The sequence below is a fragment of the Colletes latitarsis genome, unplaced genomic scaffold (assembly GCF_051014445.1).
Source record: "Colletes latitarsis isolate SP2378_abdomen unplaced genomic scaffold, iyColLati1 scaffold0002, whole genome shotgun sequence".
NCBI lineage: Eukaryota > Metazoa > Arthropoda > Insecta > Hymenoptera > Colletidae > Colletes > Colletes latitarsis.
The window spans coordinates 40,079,265-40,101,233 of record NW_027488365.1 but is presented as its reverse complement, the minus strand read 5'-3'; the positions used below and the strand labels follow the sequence as shown (position 1 = coordinate 40,101,233).

Sequence of the window (21,969 nt, the reverse complement as noted above, 5' to 3'; positions counted from 1 at the left end):
AGAAAGTAGTTAGCTAGTAACCAGGTAGGAAGTTAGTAAGCACCCAGTAAGCTAATAAGCAAGCAGTGAGCTAGTAAGCCTGGTGGAAGCTAGTAAGGAAGCTGTATGCTAGTAAGCAAGCAGTAAGCTAGAAAGAAAGCAGCAAGCTAGTGAGCAAGCAGTAAGCTAGAAAGCAAGCTGCTGGCTTGTAAGAAAGCAACTAGCTGGTTAGAAAGCAGTATACTTGTATGCTAGCAGTAAACTGGAAAGAAAGCAGCAAGGTAGCAAGCAAGCAGCAAGTCTTTATGCTAGCAGTATGCTAGTAACCAAGCAGTAAGCTGGCATGGAAGCAATTAGCTTGTAAGCAAGCAGCAGTCTAGTAAGCATGCAGTAGGCAAGTAAGCTTGCAGCAGTCTAGTAAGCATGCAGTAGGCGAGTATGCTAGCAGTAAGCCAGTATGCATGCAGTGAGCTAGTAAGCGAGTAGGAAGGTAGTAAGGATGCAGCATGGTTGTAAGCATGTAGTAAGCTAGTAAGCGACATGTAAGCTGGTAAGCGTGCAGTATGCTGGTGAGAAAGCAGTTAGCTAGTAAGCAAGCAGTAAGCTAGTAAGCAAGCAATAAGCTAGAAAGCAAGGAACAGGCTAGTAAGAATGCAGTTAGCTGGTGTTTGAAGATTTGCATAATGCCGAGCGATTGCCCTCGGCCACGATTACTGTTAATCCTGTTAGCGTACAATAATCGGGAGATTATCGCTAAGAGAATTTGTACAGCGAGCAGTGATTGAAAAACGCGTTTATTACTTGTTTTTCTGGCATCGGTAACGGCTCATTACCATCGCTTCGAATGTGCTAACGGTGTTGATGACGTCAGTACTGTGAGAGAGTACTGCGCTAAGAATCAGACGAAGAAAGACTGCCGAAATTTAGACAGCGCCGCGTAGCGTCTAATTAGAGTAACGCGGCCGCGTCTTCGGCTGTTAATCCGCGCAGTCCTACGTAGACTTCCAACTAGAGCGGATCGGCTCCCGATTGCACTCGAACGGAAATATTTAAAAGAGGAATGTTCTAATTGTTTAATATTCAGAACGATTCTGCCTGTAGTTAAAGGGTGTAAAGAGTAGATGTTCAGTCTGGTGCGGGTCCACTGATTGACCTCGCACAGCTGAGAATTCGATAAAACTCGAGAAAAGTGTTGAAATAATCCGCCTTTTCCTTGACAAACGGATCGGTTTAGATTCGGTCAAGTATGCCCCGGAATCTTGTATGGGATTTCCCAAATTGAGATTCCACGAAATCATTTCTGCGACAGGAGATCGAGAAAATACACCAGTAAGGTGTTCGATATCTTGTGGAGTGATCGAGAATATACACCAGTAAGGTGTTCGATCCCTCCGTGCAGAATTGAGCGGTCGTCCCGATCGTATAAACGATCGAGACATAAGAATGTTGGCAAAATTACGCTTCAATTTTCTTGTGATTACCGCCAGGCTGAGGAGACACCAAAGGGAGGCACCTACCTGGTGAACCATCCAGGTGGGCCCATTGTAGTCGGGTCGACGTCCACAAGGAACGCCTGACTTTTCCGGTCTGCGAGTCCTTACTCCTACAGTTCCCGCCGGTGTAACGTTTACAGGAGCACCTGTGCGGAGGAGTAACGGAGTCGTGGATCAGGCCCCCACGTGATTCAAATACTGCTAAGAGCAACGAATAGATGTGCAACGTGCAGTGAACCACATGCAGTCGGGCTCCGTAGTGCAATCGCTGACCAATAAGTCGTCTGTTGAAACAGCCAAGAGCTGCCACACTTCAACGGTTGGGCTGTTGCACTGCACTGCGTTTCGACGCATAGACTCAGTGGATAGACTCACGGGAATAGTGCATTTGGAGCCATACAACCTCCACTTGCAATCCCGTCCACAAGATAATCGACTGCTAACGGCGTAGATAAGTAATTGATTCTGTATCAAAAGCCAAAATTAAAAATACAGTCCACTAGCGAGCTCGTATATTACGAGCGAGCGTAATTCTCCGCTCCTATACATTCGAATCCCTAAGCCGGGAGTGTGAGGACACAAACGCGGCATAGCTACGTATAACGCGTTAACGTGTGTCTAACACATAGCCGTGTTTTTCTGATTATATGAACCTTAGCCTACCTCAACCCGGCGAGTTCGGCGACCGGCACAGGCGAGGCAGGCAACGTCCTTCTTCTTTATAATTTCATAATTTATTTTTGGTTTTCTTAACATTAATTCAAATTGTTTAATTTTGTAATAAAAGGTCGGCGTAGAAGGCCGACGAAAAGCAAACCAGACGCCCATAATAACTTTCCCTGAAAACTCCAGTACCTCTATCCGGACCTCGTCGTTAGAAGCATCAGCTTTTTAACAGCTAGTAAGCAAGCAGTAAGCTAGTAAGCAAGGAGGAAGCTTGTAAGCGAGCAGTAATCTGGTAAGCAAGCAGTAAGCTAGATACCAAGCAGTCAGCACGTATGCAATCTGTGAGCTATTAAGCTAGCAGGAAGCTAGTAAGTAAGCAGCATGCTAGTAAGCAAGCTGGTAACTAGTAGGAATGCTGTATGCAAGTAGGCAAGCAGTATTGCTAGAAAGCACGCAGCCAGCTGGTAAGCAAGCAGTGAGCTAGTGAGCGAGGAGGAAGCAGTATGATAGTTAGCATGCAGTAAGCTAGTTAGAAACATGTAAGCATGTAAGCATGCAACGGTCTAGTAAGCAGCCAATTAGCTTGTAAGCAAGCAGTAAGCTAGTATGCAAGCAGTGAGCTAGTAAGCGAGCAGTAAGCTAGTAGGCAAGCAGGAAGCTTGTAAGAAAGCTAGTAGCTAGTAAGGAGGTAGTAAGATTGTAAGCAAGCAGTCAGCTTGTAAGAAAGCAGCGAGACAGTAAGTGAGGAGGAAGCTAGTAGGCAAGCAGCTGGCTAGTAAGGAAGCAGTATGCTACTAAGCAAGTAGTAAGCTAGTAAGCAAGGTGTGAGCTAATAAGCGAGGAGTAAGATGGTAAGGTAGCAGTATGCTAGAAGGCAAACAGTAAGCTAGGAAGCAAGCAGCAAGTTAGTAAGCAAGAAGTAAGCTAGAAAGTTATCAGCAGGCTAGTAAGGAAGCATTTATCTATTAAATAATGTAGGGAACCGTGCCGGCAAAATTATCCAAATTTAAATATTAAAAACGCGTATAAATTTCTGCCGAACAACGAATCGTTCGTTGTCCGGCACGAGCAACAAAAAGCCGTCAACACGCTGCGAGCGAACGGCCGACCAGCTGATGGGTGAACAACCGAAAAGCGAGAAAACAATAACGAGGAAAAGAGAAAGACTAAAAGTTCGGTAACCGCGAACGTATGTGTGCATGTGTTAAACTAAATAAATACGAGCAAGCCGCGAAGGATAGGGTAGAAATTGTTGAGCGTGTCGAGAGACAAAGAATAAAAAGAGTGTGAATATAGTATCTGATAAATCGATTAATCTTGTAATTAAACCACCGCTGCCCAAAAAAAAAATCCTACAAATTGGGGGCTCAGCCGGGATTGACAGTAGCAATAGCGGCCAAAGGTTAGTAAAATCGGTTTATTAGGGATTAGTGAGTTTCAGTTTAAGAAGTGAAGAGAGGAAATATATCTTAAAAAATGAATCCAAACGATCTAACTGTGGTCGAACTAAAAGATAGACCGAGGGAACTGGGATATTCTAGTTCAGGAACTAAAACAGAATTAGTTCGACGATTGCGGGAGGCAGATCTATCAGGATCAATTACCCTAGACCTTCCAAGGACACGCAGTGCCATAGACGACACTGAAAACGCATGTGCTGCGGAGGCACGTGCTATCGAAACGGTGGTTCCGAATGATTTAAAAGAAGACGATGGTAAGCGAAGCAGAGAATCACTCGAACGAGAGTTAGAATTGGTTCGACGAGAATTAGAATTGCTGAGATCCCTTCGCGGTACAAACATTCCGAATGAAAGGCCACAGTTTGAGAGCGCAGTGAGAACACCGGTATTTATCGATAACGGACCGCGAGTGAACGTTGCAACGGTGGCAGATTTGCTGAGCATCTACAAAGGAGAAGTGGGTGAATATGAAAATTAGGAGAAACAGCTGCATATGATATGCAGAAACTATGAACTGGATGCTCGTCAAGTGAAGACGTTAATCAGTATGCAACTCAAGGGGAAGGCTCTCGAATGGTTCTACTCGAGACCCGAACACATCGAAATGAGTGTCGAAGAATTGTTGATAGAGCTCAGAGGGATGTATCATCATCGACAGAACCGAATAGCACTCCGAAGGGCATTCGAAGAACGAGTATGGAGGCGGAACGAAACCTTCCATGAATATGTCCACGAAAAGGTAATAATGGGAAATAAAGTACCAATAGCAGAAGACGAGCTTGTTGATTACCTTATCGATGGTATACCTGATGTAAATCTAAGGGATCAGGCACGAATTCATAAATTCCGCACAAAAACCGATCTGCTCGAAGCATTTGAGCAGATAAGTCTACGAGATAGAAGCCAGAGCAACACGGTTCAGAAGGCGAGATTCGGAAGCAGCGGATACAAGCGACCATCGACCACGAGGAACGAGATGACCGAGAGGACCGAGAGGAGGCAGGATTTCCGAGGCACGAGACGTTTCTGCTACAACTGCGGTTCACCAGAGCACATGAGTGATAAGTGTCCGACGAAAAACGAGGGCGCTAAGTGCTTCAGGTGCCAAGAACGGGGACATATCGCGGTGCAATGTCCCAAAGCGCGGGACACAGCAGCGGTGAACGATGTAGCGTCTCAGGTAACACAAAAAATATGTATAAAAGATGTTGAGATAAACGGTTATCATATCGAAGCACTGATTGACACTGGGAGCGATTTTTGTTTAATGCGTGCTGATCAGTACATACAGTTAGGAGCTCCGCGATTACAGCATAAAGAGGTCAAGTTCACAGGAGTAGGCTCTACGAATACGACATTAGGCGAATTTTACGGAAAACTAACCGTCGACGGCAACTCCTATACGATCCTCATACGCGTAGTTTCAGATTCACTAATGAGTCATCAATTGATTATAGGAACAGGTTTTCTTGAAACTGTTGAGCTCCGCCTAAGGAACGGTAATATTTCCATCAGTCCCTCCGATAAAACAGTCGTTAACGATTTACCGGAGATATATCAAATAAATATAGTAGAAGAGACGAAAGAGAAAGCCGATGTTTCGCACATCCCCGCCGAACATCAACGGGTAATAGAAAATTTGGTCGAAAATTACGAACCCGCGAAAACTAAAGAGATCGGTGTCCAAATGTCAATCGTGCTTAAGGATGATGAACCTATTTATCAAAGAGCGAGGCGATTATCGCCTTCAGAGCGAGACATTGTTAATGAGCAGATACAGGAATGGTTGGACGAAGGCATAGTTCAACCCTCACTATCAGAATACGCAAGCCCGATAGTCCTAGTTAAGAAAAAGAACGGTTCCATTAGATTATGCGTAAATTACAGACTCGTAAATAAAAAAATTGTTAAAGACCGATATCCATTGCCTCTCATAGATGATCAAATAGACTCGTTACAAGGCGCGAAATATTACAGCACTTTAGATTTGCAAAATGGATTTTTCCATGTCCCCGTAGAGCAGAATAGTCGAAAGTACACAGCTTTCATAGTCCCTGATGGACACTACGAATTTCTCAAAGTTCCCTTCGGTCTTTGCAATTCCCCGGCAGTCTTTCAAAAATACGTAAATGCGGTCTTTAAAGAGTTGATTCGAAAAAAAGTTGTTTTAACGTACTTAGACGACCTAATAATACCTTCGTTCGAGTTTGAGGACGGCTTAAAAAATCTCAGACTTGTTTTGAGTACCGCCAGTGATGCAGGCTTACGAATAAATTGGAGAAAATGTAGTTTGCTACAAGACACGGTCGAGTTTTTAGGATACATAATTAAAAACGGACAAATACGTCCTTCCGAACACAAAACGGGGACAGTTAAGAGATTTCCGGAACCAACAAATACGCGACAATTACAGAGCTTTCTTGGACTAACCGGCTATTTCCGGAAATTTATTTCCCACTACTCGCTGATAGCGAGACCATTATCTGATTTGTTGAAAGCAGATGCCAAATTCACATTTGGCGAGGAACAGAAAAATGCCTTCATCCACCTGAAAGAAATCCTAAGCAGCAAACCGGTATTAAATTTGTATAGAGCGTGCGCGGAAACACAACTACACACAGACGCATGTATGTATGGCTATGGGGCAATTCTGTTGCAAAAAGATGAGAAAGATCACGCGTTTCATCCTATTTACTATGCGAGCGGAAAAACCACGTCGGCCGAAAAAAATTACACGAGTTACGAATTAGAGGTCCTCGCGATTATAAAAGCCCTCAAAAAGTTTAGAGTATACTTACTAGGATTACCATTCAAAATCGTAACTGATTGCCGGGCTTTTGCATTAACCATGAAAAAAAAAGATCTGTGCGTGCGAGTAGCCAGATGGGCTCTCCTTTTAGAGGAGTTCGACTACGTCATCGAACATCGGCCGGGAAAAAATATGATGCACGTGGACGCGTTAAGTCGACACCCGCTGCCGTCGTGCATGATTGTAGAAAGTCAAAGAGGGGGGTTAACGATGAATCTGCAACGAGTGCAGCGCAGCGATACCGATTTAATTAGAATCATTGATCTCGCGGAACAGAACAAAATTTCGGGTTACGAGGTTCGAGGCGGATTATTATTCAATGAACTCGACGATGATTTCAAACTAGTAGTCCCAAAACAAATATTTACACAAATAATTCGGCAAGCGCATGAAAGAGGGCACTTCTCCGTAAATAAGACTGAGGCACTCTTGAAAAAAGATTATTGGATTCCTAATGCAAGAGAAAAAATAGACAGAGTTATCCGAAACTGCATTGCATGTATATTAGCTGAAAAGAAGCGTGGTAGACAGGAAGGATATTTAAATCCCATAGAAAAAGGAGAAGTGCCACTCGACACGTTTTACGTAGACCACTTGGGGCCACTCCCTTCCACTAAGAAAAGTTACAAACACATATTTGTAGTCGTCGATTCGTTTTCAAAGTTCGTGTGGCTATATGCAACGAAAAGCACGAGTAGCGCGGAAGTAATCACAAGGCTTCGAAAGCAAGCTACAATTTTCGGAAACCCGCGACGCATAGTGTCCGATCGAGGGACTGCATTTACATCCAAAGAATTCACGAATTATTGTATGGAAGAAAACATAACGCATTCCCTCGTGACGACCGGCATACCGAGAGCCAATGGGCAAGTCGAGCGCGTGAACCGAACATTGATACCTCTTTTAACGAAACTGTCTAATCCGGAAAAAGGCGAATGGTACCGCTATCTGGATAAGGCGCAGCAATTTTTAAATATTACAATACATCGAAGCATTGGCACCTCGCCATTCCAACTATTGTTCGGCAAACGAGCGCGACTAAAAGACGATCCCCAAATGAGAGAAATGTTAGAAAAAGAGTGGACCGATATGTTTGAAAACAACCGAGAAGAGCTGAGAGCCCACGTGAAAGAAAGTATAGCTAAGATACAAAAAGAAAATCGAAAAACGTACAATAAGAAACGTACGGATGCGAAAATTTACCGCATTGGCGATACAGTGGCGATTAGACGAGTACAACAAGGGCCCGGTTTAAAATTAGCTAATAAATATTTCGGACCGTACAACGTAATCAAGGTAATGCGTAACAACAGGTACCTCGTGGAAAGAACTGGCGAACATGAAGGGTCGTTACAGACATCAAGAACGGCCGGCTACATGAAACCGTGGACCGAGGAAGACAGCGATGCATCTGACAACGAAAGCGACGACTCCGGAGACGTTCGAGGGCGAACGTCTGTGCAGGATGGCCGAATGTAGGGAACAGTGCCGGCAAAATTATCGAAATTTAAATATTAAAAACGCGTATAAATTTCAGCCGAACAACGAATCGTTCGTTGTCCGGCACGAGCAACAAAAAACCGTCAACACGCGGCGAGCGAACGGCCGACTAGCTGATGGGTGAACAACCGAAAAGCGAGAAAACAATAACGAGGAAAAGAGAAAGACTAAAAGTTCGGCAACCGCGAACGTATGTGTGCATGTGATAAACTAAATAAATACGAGCAAGCCGCGAAGGATAGGGTAGAAATTGTCGAGCGAGACGAGAGACAAAGAATAAAAAGAGTGTGAATATAGTATCTGATAAATCGATTAATCTTGTAACTAAACCACCGCCGCCCAAAAAAAAAATTCTACAATAAGCAGTAAGCTAGTGAGGAAGCAGTGTGCTAGTAAGCAAGGAGCAAACAAGTAAGCAACCAGCAAGCTAGGAAGGAAGCAGCAGGCTAGAAAGGAAGAAAGTACCTAGTATGAAAGCAGTATGCTAGTAAGCAAGCAGTAAGCTAGAAAGCAAGCAGTAAGCTTTTTTTTTTTTTTTTTTTTCCTTGGGGAGAGGTGGGAGGGGTGTGTGGGATTCCCCGCGCCCGTACAACGACAGGCGCGGGACCTATCCACTAAAAACCCCACGGTGACCCTTCGGCACGCTTTGGGAGGATACCGGGAATCGCTCGAAGCATTCTTCCGGTATCCTCCCCGTGCCCGCGCTTTCGCGCCCATCCCCCGGGGGGACAATCGGTCCCCCCAGTAGACACACTGCCTCATAGCGGCGGGACGGGGCCACTCCATCCCGCCGCTATCCGTCCCGGGGCCGCGTTTAGTGGCGGCTGCGAGCCCCAACTCGCAACCGCCCGCGACCCCGTTTCCACCCCTCGGCGGCCGGGCGTTCATGGCCGCACCAGACCGCCGAGGGTGCCTCCCCTTGCGTCGGACCGGTAGGGGGAGGCACTCCTACCCCCAACCGGTCCGACCCGGCGCCGCCTGGCGGGAGGAGGGTCCCCTCAGGACCCCCGTCCCAGCCTAGGTCATCCGCCACGCCGAGGCGGCCGCCCGCGACGCCTCGCGACCGGGCGACGACCTCGGGCCACCGCACGAGCGCGGCCTCCTTCTGCAACATTACGTTCTCGCAGAAGGAGGCCATGGCCCTCCACTTCTCCCCGCTGCCGAGCATGGCGCGCACCACGCCCGGCAGCGAGACATCCCGCCCGACGACGCCGACCAGGACACGGCGCTCCCCCTCCCACGCGGGGCATACCTCCAGGGTATGATCCGCCGTGTCCTGCTCAGCGTCGCAGTGGCAGCAACGCGCCGTCGGCTCCTTCCCTATCCGGCACAGGTATCTTCCGAAGCTGCCATGCCCGGAAAATACCTGTGCCAGCCGGTAGGTGAGGCTGCCATGGCCTCTGTCCAGCCACTCCTTCAGGAGTGGCCGAACAGCCCCGACAGTCCGGTGCCCCGCGGTTGGCAGAGCCAGCCGCTCCTGCCACGCGAGCAACACGGACTGCCGGGCCTGGCGCTTCAAATCGCCCCAAGCAGGTTCCTGCCCGCCCGGGACCGCCCCCACCCCCGCGCGACGGTCGACGCGGTGCCGGTACATCACCGCGTGCGACCGCGCGAGCAGGTCCATGGGCGGCATCCCCGCTAGAACCGTCGCCGCCTCATGTGAGATGGTCCGATACCCGCGGACGACCCTGAGCGCCATGCGCCTCTGCACCCGACGCAGCATAGTCATGCTGCGCCGGGAGGCAGCCAGGTCGTCCGCCCAGACGGAGGCCCCGTATAGGGCCACCGACTGGACCATTGCCACATAGAGGCGACGAACTCGGCCCGCCGGGCCCCCCAGGTTGGGCAGGATCCGGCCCAGAGCCGCAACCATCCTTTCCAACCGGGGGACCAGGCAGCGGAAATGCTTCTCGAAACGCCGGTGGCTATCGAGGATCAGCCCCAGATACCTGATCTGGGGCTTCACCTCGATGTCAGCCCCACCCACCCGAATCAGAGGGGGTGGCGGATCCTGCCGAGGTGAATGAAACGCAATCACCTCGGTCTTATGGACCGCCACCGTCATCCCCATCCCCCTGATCCGGTCGACGACGCGTTGCGACCCCTCCTCCGCGCGACGCATGGCCCTCCCCCAGTGCGCCCCGACGGCCAGCACCAGTGTGTCATCCGCATAACACACCGTGCTGACGCCGTCGGGGAGGCCGGCCCGCAACACCGAGTCGTACGCGATGTTCCACAGGAGTGGCCCGAGGACCGACCCCTGCGGAACACCGCAGTACACCTCCCTCCGCATATCACCATCCCGGCCCGGATACTCGATCCACCTGCCGCGGAGATAATCCCCGACGACCGCCCTGAGACAAGGGGGGACTCGATGATATTCGAGTCCCCTCCTTATCTCTTCCCAGGGGAGGGTGTTAAGGGCATTGGCAATATCCTTGGATATTGCCAATGCCACCCCTCCCCGGGAGACGGCCGCCTCCGAGAGGGCCCTCACACGACCTATCGCGTCGATAGTCGATCGGCCCCCCCGGAAACCGAACTGGCAGTCGGCCAGACCGGGATCACCCCGCGACAGGTGCTCGACGAGGCGGGCAGCAATCACACGCTCGAAGAGCTTGCCCACCTCGTCGAGGAGACAAATGGGCCGGTATGCGGAGGGAGACTCCGCGGGCCGACCCTCCTTCCGGAGGAGGACCATCCTCGCCACCTTCCAACTGGGGGGGAATCGCCCGTCCCTCAGGCAGCGGTCGAACAACCGCCTGAGGTCGGCCCCAAGGACGCCCTGGGTCAAGACCCAAACCCGGCCGGGCACACCATCCGGACCCGGGGCCGTGTTACGAACCCCGAGCCGTCTGATGGCCGCTGCCAGCTCCTCCTGCGTGACCCCCAGCTCGGCCGTCCACTCCACTGGGACAGCCGCCGCCGCCGGAGGACGCGGTCCCCTCTCCCCAATTGGGAAGAGTGTATTGACCACGTCCTCCAGCAGCCGGGGAAGCAGTAAGCTTGCAAGCAAGCAGTAAGCGATTAAGCTAGCAGTAAGCTAATAAGCAAACTGTAATCTAGTAAGCAAACAGTGAGCCAGTAAGCGAGCAGGAAGCAAGTAAGGAAGCAGTATGCTAGAAAGCAAGCAGTTAGCTAGCAAGAAAGCAGTAAGCTAGTAAGCATCCAGTGAGCTAGTAAGCGAGGTGGAAGATAGTAAGGAAGCAGCTTGATAGTAAGCAAGCTGTAAGATTGTATGCAACCAGTCTGCTTGTAAGCAAACAGTAAGCTAGAACTCAAGCAGCAACTTAGTAAGCAAGCCATATGTTGGTGAGCAAGCAGTGAGATAGTAATCGAGCTGGAAGCTAGTAAGGATAGCAGTATGCTAGTAAACAAGCAGTAAGATAGTAAGAAACGAGAAAGCTTTAAGCAAGCAGCAGGCTAGTAAGCAAGCACTAAACTAGAAAGCAAGCAGGAGGCCAGTAAGAAAGTAGTTAGCTATTAAGGAAGCAGTATGCCAGCCAACAAGCAGTAAGTTAGATAGCAAGCAGTGAGCTAGTAAGCGAGCTGTGATCTAGTAAGCAAGCAGCAAGCCAGTGAGCAAGCAGTGAGCTAGTAAGCAAGCGGTAAGTTTGTACGCAAACAGTAAGCTGGTAAGCAAGCAGGCAGCAAGTAAGGATGTAGTAAGTTAGTAAGCAAGCTGTAAGTTACTAAGGCAGCAGTGAGCTAGTAAGCGAGTAGGAAGCTAGTAAGGAAGCAGTATGCTAGTAGGCAAGCATTAAGCTACTAAGAAACAAGTAAGCTAGTAAGCACGCAGCAGGGTAGTAAGAAAGCAATTAGCTTGTATCAAAGGACTATGCTAGTAACCAAGAAGTAAACTAGTGGGAATGCTGTAAGCCAGTCAGCAACCAGTAAGCGAGTAATTGAGCAGTGAGCTAGTAAGCAAGCAGAATGATAGGAAGCAAGCAGCGGGCTAGTAAGCAAGCAGTAAGCTGGAAAGCAAGGAACAAGCTAGTAAGCAAGCAGTAAGCTAGGAAGCAAGCAGTGAACTAGTAAGCGAGGGGGATGCTAGTAAGGAAACAGAATGCCAGTAAGCAAGCATTAAGCTAGAAAGCACGCTGCAAGCTAGTAAGCAAGCAGCGAGGTAGTAAGGAAGTTTTGAGCTATTAAGCGAGCAGGAAGCTGGAAAGGAAGCAATATGCTAGTAAACGAGCAGTAAGCTGGAAAGCAAGCAGTGAGCTAGTAAGTGAGAAGGAAGCTAGTAATCAAGAAGTGAGCGAGTAAGCAAGCAGTGACCTGGTAAGCATGCAGTGAGCTAGTAAGCTAGCTGGGAGCTAGTAAGGTAGCATTTTGCTAGTAAGCAAGCAGTAAGCTAGTAAGCAACCAGTACGCTATTAAGAAGGCAGTAAGCTGGAAAGCAAGCAACAAGCTAGTAAGCTAGCAGTAAGCTAGGAAGCAAGCAGTGAACTAGTAAGCGAGGGCGATGCTAGTAAGGAAACAGAATGCCAGTAAGCAAGCATTAAGCTAGAAAGCACGCTGCAAGCTAGTAAGCAAGCAGCGAGGTAGTATGGATGTTTTGAGCCATTAAGCGAGCAGGGAGCTGGGAAGGATGCAATATGCTAGTAAGCAAGCAGTAAGCTGGAAAGCATCAGTGAGCTTGTAAGCGAGCAGTGCGCTAGTAAGGAAGCAGCTGGCTAGTAAGAAAGCAGTATGCTTGTATTGAGGATCTATCTTTGTGACAGATTTCCTCAATCGCTTACCGCAGAAAGAAGAAAGAATAAATTGATGAAACGGTATAATGTGTAAGACACGGAGGCGACAAAATATATGGAAGTCTTTTCTCCGCGGTCAGGGTTGTCGCACGCCAAACTTCAAACCGAGAAAAATCCCGGCTATATATGCGTCGCCTAATGGTCGGCAGACCTAGTAATTGTACGACATGACCTGGGCCGGCGTCGAGCAGAGAAAAATCGTGAATATTCGGAAATACAAAATATATCTATTCTCAACACTCCCACTTATTTTGAATGCCTGCTGATATTTAATTTTTCTCTCGTATAGCAAAACGGCTGTGTTTAAAGATTTTGATAATGCCTAGCGATTGTCCTCGGCCGCGATTACCGTTAGTCCTGTTATCGTGGAATGATCGGGAGATTATCTCTAAGAGAATTTGTACAGCGTGCTGTGATAGAAAAACGCGTTTATTACTAGTTTTTCTGGCATCGGTAACGGCTCATTACCATCGCTTCGAATGTGCTAACGGTGTTGATGACGTCAGTACTGTGAGAGAGTACTGCGCTAAGAATCAGACGAAGAAAGACTGCCGAAATTTAGACAGCGCCGCGTAGCGTCTAATTAGAGTAACGCGGCCGCGTCTTCGGCTGTTAATCCGCGCAGTCCTACGTAGACTTCCAACTAGAGCGGATCGGCTCCCGATTGCACTCGAACGGAAATATTTAAAAGAGGAATGTTCTAATTGTTTAATATTCAGAACGATTCTGCCTGTAGTTAAAGGGTGTAAAGAGTAGATGTTCAGTCTGGTGCGGGTCCACTGATTGACCTTGCACAGCTGAGAATTCGATAAAACTCGAGAAAAGTGTGGAAATAATCCGCCTTTTCCTTGACAAACGGATCGGTTTAGATTCGGTCAAGTATGCCCCGGAATCTTGTATGGGATTTCCCAAATTGAGATTCCACGAAATCATTTCTGCGACAGGAGATCGAGAAAATACACCAGTAAGGTGTTCGATATCCTGTGGAGTGATCGAGAATATACACCAGTAAAGTGTTCGATCCCTCCGTGCAGATTTGAGCGGTCGTCTCGATCGTATAAACGATCGAGACATAAGAAAGTTGGCAAAATTACGTTTCAATTTTCTTGTGATTACCGCCAGGCTGAGGAGACACTAAAGGGAGGCACCTACGTGGTGAACCATCCAGGTGGGTCCATTGTAGCCGTGTCGACGTCTACAAAGGACGCCTGACTTTTCCGGTCTGCGAGTCCTCACTCCTACAGATCCCGCCGGTGTAACGTTTACAGGAGCACCTGTGCGGAGGAGTAACGGAGTCGTGGGTCAGGCCTCCACGTGGTTCAAATACTGCTAAGTGCAACGAATAGATGTGCAACGTGCAGTGAACCACGTGCAGTCGGGCTCCGTAGTGCAACCCCTGACCAATAAGTCGTCTGTTGAAGCAGCCAAGAGCAGCCACAGTTCGAGGGTTGGGCTGTTGCACTGCACTGCATTTCGACGCATAGACTCAGTGGACAGACTCACGGGAAGTGTGCATTTGGAGCCTTACAACCTCCACTTGCAAACCCGTTCACAAGGTAATCGATTGCAAATGGCGTAGATGAGGAATTGATTCTTTATCAAAAGCCAAAATTAAAAATACAGTCCACTAGCGAGCTCGTATATTACGAGCGAGCGTAATTCTTCGCTCCAATACATTCGAATGCCGAAGCCAGGAGCGTGAAGACACAAACGCGGCATAGATACGTATAACGTGTTTACGTGTGTCTAACACATAGCCGTGTTTTTCTGATTATAGGAACCTTGGCCTACCTCAACCCGGCGAGTTCGGCGACCGGCACAGACGAGGCAGGCAACGTCCCAGTACGGATTTCCTTAGTCCTTATAATTTTCTATTTGGTTTTTTTTTGTTTGTTTAAATTTATTTTACAATAAAATGTCGGCATAGAAGGCCGACGAAAAGGAAACCTGACGCCCGTAATAATTTTCCCTGAAAACTCCTGTACTTCTATCCGGACTTCGTCGTTAAAAGCATCAGCTTTTTAACAGGCTGCTTTTGCAAAGGCTTAGTAAAGATATCAGCGAATTGTTCTTTCGTTTGAACATATCTGATTTCTACTTCTCCGCGATTAACGACATCACGTGTAAAATGGTACTTTATATCGATGTATTTCGAGCGCTTATGGTTTTTGGAACTATTAGCAATTTTTATGGCCGCTTGGTTATCAACAAAAACAGGGACGATATTGCACGCAATATCCAATTCATTCAACATACGACGTAACCAAAACGTTTCTTTCACGCCGTGACCTAACGCGATATATTCCGACTCAGCGGTCGAAAGGGCAACGACCTTTTTCAATTGACTGGGCCACGAAATTGGTCCACTATTCAAAATATAGACAAATCCACTATTTCCGTAAACTATTTCGTAATCACGTGTTCCATTTAAATAACGCATTATTTTCATTACCGATTGCCAATGAGTGTCGTCGTAAGAACTCAAAAATTGACTTGCGTAATTGACCGCAAATTCGATATCCGGGCGACAAACTCGTGCAGCGAATAATAAAGAGCCTATTGCCTCACGAAACGGTATTTTACTGTCAGTCGCAGGTGTTTGTTTTTGCAAGGGCATACCTGGCTCCACAGGTGCACTTGACGGATTTGCTTCAAGCATACTAAAGGTCTTTAATATTTTCTTAATATAGCCCGGTTGAGAAATTTTTAAGAGTCGTCGTTCGCGATCACGTTTAATCTCGAAACCGAGAAATTCATCGGCCCGATCTACGGAGATTTTAAGGTTACCTTCTAAATAATCTAAGACGCTCTTGATTGCATTCTCGCCTTTGCTCATAATCTAAACATCATCCACATACAGGGCTAAATACACTTTTGAACTTTCCACTACACCGACAAGCACGCACTTATCACTTGCGATGTTCACGAGATTAAATTCGTTCAGAAACCTCGTGAACTTCTCGTTCCAGCAATTGGGTGACTGCTTCAATCCATGCAGGCTGCGATGTAGCTTGAAGACTGCATCCAGTTGGCTCTAAATTGTGTATCCTGGAGGCTGCTCCAAATAAATTTCTTCTTGAAGATCGCCATATAGAAAAGCGGTTTGCACATCGAACTTCATTATTCCATAATCTTCTTTCGCAGCTATTGCAAGAAGAGTTCTAATGGACTCGTAGCGAACGACAGGTGCGAATGTGTCAAAATAATCGATTCCTTCTCGTTGTCGGAATCCTTTCGTTACGAGTCTCGCCTGGTATCTTTTCAGATTTCCAGCTGCATCATTTTTGATTGAGAAAACCCATTTGCAACCGATTGCACGTTTTCCTTGTGGCAGTGCACATATGGTCCATGTGCGATTTTTTTCAAGCGCCAGCATCTCTTCGTCCATGGCTTTCTTCCATTTGCTGGTGTCGTCACTAGATATTGCCTCAGTGTAGGTCATAGGCACCGTATCAGCCAAAAAAGCAATAGGTATGCCGTATCGGCCAGGTGCTTGTAATGTTCTTCTATTGCGCAGTTGTCTACCTTCCCGAGCATTTTCATTGGCGGCTACCTGCTCTGTCTCTGGCAAAGCTGCGCTTTCTTTATTTCCATTGGTTTCCAGTTCTCGTGTTTGGGCGACATTTTCCACAACTGGAGCTTGGTGTTCGGCTGCACCTTCTGGAGTAGGAATCGTCTATCTTTCGTCTTCAATTCCGAACTTGATTATTGTATCGGTTTCGGCACGCGTTTCGGCACTGGGCAGGGCATTTTCGTTGAAGGTTACGTCACTGCTTATTGAAATTTTCTTCAATTTATTATCCCAGAGTCTATAATTAATAGACTCCCCATCGTAACCGACGAATATGACCTGTCTGCTTTTTGGGTCGAATTTTTGCCGTCTTTCCTTCGGCACGTTCAGGTAAGCTACGGATCCAAACACCTTTAAATGTTTTATATCAGGTTTGTGTTTAAACCACTTCTCGAACGGAGTAATCATCTCCCCTGGCTTTAGGATGGTCCGATTCAGCAGGTAACACGCAGTATTTACTGCTTCTGCCCATAATTTTTGATGCATGTTCTTTGCGTGAATCATAGAACGTGTACTTTCAATGAGCGTACGAATTTCGCGTTCAGCGCGACCATTCTGCTCATGAATGTATGGTGACGAGCGTTCGTGGATTATACCTTTTTCCTCTAAGAAGGTCCGGAGCTGGCTGCAGGTGTACTCTGCCCCATTGTCCGAGCGCAGGACTTTGATTTTCGTTCCAGTCTGCGTCGATACGAATGCCTCGTACTCCTTAAATTTGCTGAATACTTTTGATTTATGGCTCATGAAGTATACCTTCCTATAGCTGGTACTCACGTCCTTAAACAGTAAAAAGAACCGCGTGTTGCTCGGTGAGTTTATGTTTACAGGGCCACAGACATCGATATGAATTTTCTCCCCTGGTCCGTAATTGTCTTCAACCCCGATGCTTGGTTGCGGCCTTCGGGACTGCTTGCCCATAATGCATTCTTCACAAAAAAACTTTGTCAAATTGTCCTTTTCAATTCCATGGATGCCGAGTTGTTCACACGTGTGTTTTACGGCGCGCTCATTTACATGTCTCATTCGCTCATGCCAAAGTTTTAATTTTTCCTGGCCATCTGCTAATTTCAGCGCTTTACAGTCAATGGGCACTTTCACTTTGAAACCCATTTTAAACAGTTTCCCGTGCGGTATTCCAGGTGCGGCGAGTTTTCCTTTACTATCGCGGACTTCACATTTGTTTTCAAACGAATGGAAAGAGTACCGTTTTTTGTTCACTGAGCCCATAGAAAACAAACTACACTTTAGTTCAGGTACATAGAGCACATCTTGTAATTCGCGTTTGTATAGCACTCCCTCAAGCACTTCTTGGATTTTAATTGTTCCGATGCCAGCCGCTAAGATGATGCGATCATCCGCTACTTTAACCGCATGACCATTTGAATTCGGCTGCAGTGCCGAAGAATAGTCTTTGCGGAAAGTTATATGCATTCCGGCACCCGAATCCGCAATCCACATGTCACTGTCACTTTCACTGGTGCATTTATATGTTGCAACAATGTCACACGCCAACGCTGGCGCATTTCTCGCTAAACTGTCCGATGATTTTCCAGCTTGATTTTTTGGACATTCACATGCTCAGTGGCTTTTTTCTTTGCAGACTCCACACCGCGTTCATTTTTTCAACTCCTCGATATCCTTCTTGGAGCGTTTCTTTCTCTTTGCGTCGTTCAGGGACGTCTTTTGAACACGAAGTGCAAGCGTCGACACTTCATCCTCAGCAAAACGCCTGTCTTCCTTGATCAGTCTGCTGATCAAGTTGGTTTCCTTTTTTTCCGTAGCAGGAGTGCAATCCCACGTGTGACGAAAAATGGAGAACTTCGAGGTTAACTGCGCAGCAGTTTTGTCATGACAGCTTTGTCCGACGGTTCCTCACCCGCATCCTGCAGGCGTCTGCAGATGCTCTCCAGTATCTCTAAATGATCTGCAATGGGCTCGTCTCCATTAACGCGAAAATTATAAAACTGCTCCCAGGTAGTCTATGCAACGTCTTCACTTGCATCTCCGTATAGGTGTCCCTCAGCTTGTTCCACATTTCCTTCGCAGTGGAGCAGTTGTACAAATTGCGGCGAAGATTTGGGGCGATTGTACTCAGTATAATCATTTTTACCTGCGCTGATTTTTGACCGTGCACTTTGAACTCCGTTGCTTTGTCTCCTGCAGGTTTTACTATTGTACCATCTACGAAGCCAAGCAAACCTTTTGCTTCTAGCGCAATCACTACTCTAGATTTCCACATGGAGTAGTTAGTGCCGCCCAGATTCACGATTTCCAATCCAACTTCTATGTCAAACATTGCGAAGAAATCACTTACACAATTGGTACCCAGTAAAAAAAACCTTTATTCACCCAGCCAGAGTGGCTTATCAACAAACAAATTCTTTCTAGCAGGCGCAGTGGAAGCACGCTGGGCCCATAAACTATTAAGGATCTATCTTTGAGATAAATTTCCCCAATCGCTTACAGCAGAAAGAAGAAAAAATATTTTGTTGAAACGGAATAAGGTGCAAGACAGAGAGGTGACAAAATATATGGAAGACGTTTCTCCACGGTCAGGGTTATCGCACACCAAACTACAAACCAGGAAAAATCCCGACTATATATGCATCGCCAAACGGTCGGCAGACCTATTGGTTTTATGACATGACCTGTGCTGACATCAAAGAGAGAAAAATAGCGAAGATTCGGAAATACAAAGTATACCTCTTCTAAATCTGCTCTGATCAGCTAGTAAGCAAGCAGTAAGCTCGAAAGCAAGCAACAAGCTAGTAAGCAAGCAGTAAGCTAGGAAGCAGGCAGTGAGCTAGTAACCGAGGGGGAAGCTAGTAAGGGAGCAGAATGCCAGTAAGCAAGCATTAAGCAAGAAAGCACGCAGCAAGCTAGTAAGCAAGCAGCGAGGTAGTAAGGAAGCTTTGAGCTAGTAAGCGAGCAGGGAGCTGGAAAGGAAGCAGTATGCTAGTAAGCAAGCAGTAAGCTGGAAGGCAAGCAACAAGCTAGTAAGCAAGAAGTAACCTAGGAAGCAAGCAGTGAGCTAGTAAGCGAGCAGGAAGCTAGTAATGAAGCACTAAGCTAGGGAGCCGGCAGCAAGCTGTGATGCAAGCAGTAAGCTAGATAGCAAGCAGTGATCTATTAAGCTAGCAGGCAGCTAGTAAGAAAACAAGAAGCTAGTATGGAAGCACTAAGCTAGAAAGCAAGCAGCAGGCTAGTAAGCAAGCAGTAAGCGAGTAAGATGGCAGTCAGCTAGTAAGCAACCAGTAATCTAGTGAGCAAGCAGTGAGCTAGTAAGTAAGCAGAAAGCTAGTAATGAAGCACTAAGCTAGGGAGCCGGCAGCAAGCTGTGATGCAAGCAGTAAGCTAGAAAGCAGGCAGCTGTAATCTAGTAAGCGAGCTGGGAGGTAGAAAGTGAGCAGAATTCTAGTAAGCAAGCAGTGAGATAGTAAGCGACGAGGAAGCTAGTAAGCAAGCACTAAGCGAGGTAGCTAGCATTAAGCTTGTAAGCGAGCAGTAAGCTAGTAGGCATGTAGTGAGCAAGCAAGATGGCAGAGTGCAAGTAAGCAAGCAGCAGGCTAGTAGGAAATCAATTAGCTACTAAGAAAGCAATTAGCAAGTAAGAAAGCAGTATGCCAGTTAGCAAGCCGTAAGCTAGTAAACCAGCAGTAAACTAGTAAGCAAGAAGTAAGCTAGTATGCAAGCAGTAAGTTACTAACAGAGCAGTAAGTCAGTAACAAAGCAGTAAGCTATTAAGCAAGCTGTAAGCTAGTATGCAAGCAGCAAGCGAGTAAGCAAGCAGCAAGCTAGTAAGCAAGCAACAAGCTAGTAAGCAAGCAGCAGGCTAGCAAGAAAGCAGTTAGTTAGTAAGGAAGCAGTAGGCTAGTAACCAAGCAGTAAGCCGGTAGGCATGCAGTAAGCTAGTAAGCAAGCAGTGAGTTAGTATGCAAGCTGTGGGCTAGTAAGCGACGAGGAATCTAGTAAGGTAGCAGCATGTTAGAAGGCCATCAGTAAGGTAGTAAGCATCAAGTAAGCTAGTAAGCAAGCAATAAGCTACTAAGCAAGCAGTGAACTAGCAAGCAAGCAGTATGCTGGTGAGCAAGCAGTAAGCTGGTAAGGAAGCAGTATGCTTGTGAGCAAGCAGTAAGCAAGTAAGCAAGCTGTAGGATAGTAAGCATGCAGTGAGCCAGTAAGAGAGCAGGATGCTAGTAAGGGAGCAACACGCTAGTAAGCTAGCAGAAGCTGGTAAGCAACAAGTAAGCTAGAAAGCAAGCAGCAAGCTAGAAAGAAAGCAGTTAGCCATAGAGCAAGCAGTAAGCTAGTAAGCACGCACGACGCTAATATGGAAGCGGTATGCTAGGAAGCAAGCAGTAAGCTAGTAAGCTAGCTGTAAGCCGGTAAGAAAGCAGTTATGTATTAAGCACGTAGTGAGATTGCAAGCGAGCACGAAGCTAGTAAGGAAGCAGCATGATAGTCTGCAAACAGTAACATATTAAGCAAGCGGTGAGCTCGTAAGCGAGCAGCGAGGAAGTAAGGAAGCAGTGTGCTGGAAAGCAAGCAGTAAGCTTGTATGCAAGCAGCAAGCTGGTAAGCGAGCACTGAGCTAGTAAGCGTGCAGGGAGATAGTAAGGAAGCAGTATGCTAGTAAGCATGCAGAAAGCTAGTAAGCAAGCAGTATGCTTCTAAGCAAGCAGTAAGCTGGTAAGCAAGGAGGTAGCTAGTAAGCAAGCAGCACGATAGTAAGCAAGCCATAAGCTAGAAAGCCAGCGGTAACCTAGTAAACAAGCAGTGCGCTAGTAAGCAAACAAGAAGCTAGTAAGGAAGCACTAAGCTAGAGTGCAAGCAGCAGGCTAGTAAGCACGTAGTAATTTAATACGCACGCAGTGAGATTGCAAGCGAGCAGGAAGCTAGTAAGGAAACAGCATGCTAGTAAGCAAGCTGTAAGCGAGGAAGGTAGCAGTAAGCTAGTAAGATGGCAGTGAGCTAGTAAGCAAGCAGTAATCTAGTGAGCAAGCAGTGAGCTAGTATGCAAGCAGTGAGCTAGTAAACAAGCAGGAAGCTAGTAAGCAAGCAGTAAGCTAGTAAGTTTGCATTAAGCTATTAAGCAGCCAGTAAGCTAGTAAGCAAGCAGCAAGCTAGTAAGCAAGCAGTGAGCTTGTAAGCGAGCAGGGCGCCAGTAAGGAAGCAGTATGCTAGTAAGCAAGCTGAAAGCTAGTAAGCTAGCGGTGAGCTAGTAAGCGAGCAGTATTCCAGTGTGCAAGCAGCTGGCTAGTAAGAAAGCAGTAAGTTAGGAAGAAAGCAGGAATGTAGTAAGAAAGCATTTAGGTAGTAAGCAAGCAGTAATGTACTAAGCAAGCAGTACGCTAATAAGCAATCACCTGGCTAGTATGCGAGCAGTAAGAGAGTAAGCTAGCAGTAAGATAGTAAGCATGCAGTAAGCTAGTAAGGAAGCAGTTAGCAATTATGCAAGCAGTAAGTTAGTAAGAAAGCTGTAAGTTAGGAAGAAAGGAGGAAAGTAGTAAGCAATCAGTAAGCTAGTTGTTTAAATATCGCGTTAATTCGACAATCGGAAAACGTCGGTTAAACCATCGCGTGATCGATAGAAAAACGGGCCATTTCTTGTACGGTGTTATTCCTTGTTTACGCGACATTCCAGAGGCTTCTCTGAGACGTAATACGTTCCAGGAACAATACCGCATAGAAAAACTCCGTATTTAGATTCGATAACAGTTCCGCGATCGGCCCAGTA

General features: G+C 47.0%; 1 protein-coding gene across 1 annotated transcript in view; it reads right to left on the bottom strand.

The window, feature by feature from the left end:
• Positions 1-20,671: 20,671 nt before the first annotated feature.
• Positions 20,672-21,969, bottom strand: part of LOC143350576 (uncharacterized) — a 75,432-nt gene continuing 74,134 nt past the window's right edge. Inside the window, exon 2 of the mRNA XM_076782653.1 lies at positions 20,672-20,695. Within this exon, the coding sequence (XP_076638768.1) occupies positions 20,672-20,695 (24 nt within the window). The remainder of the gene's footprint in view (positions 20,696-21,969) is intronic.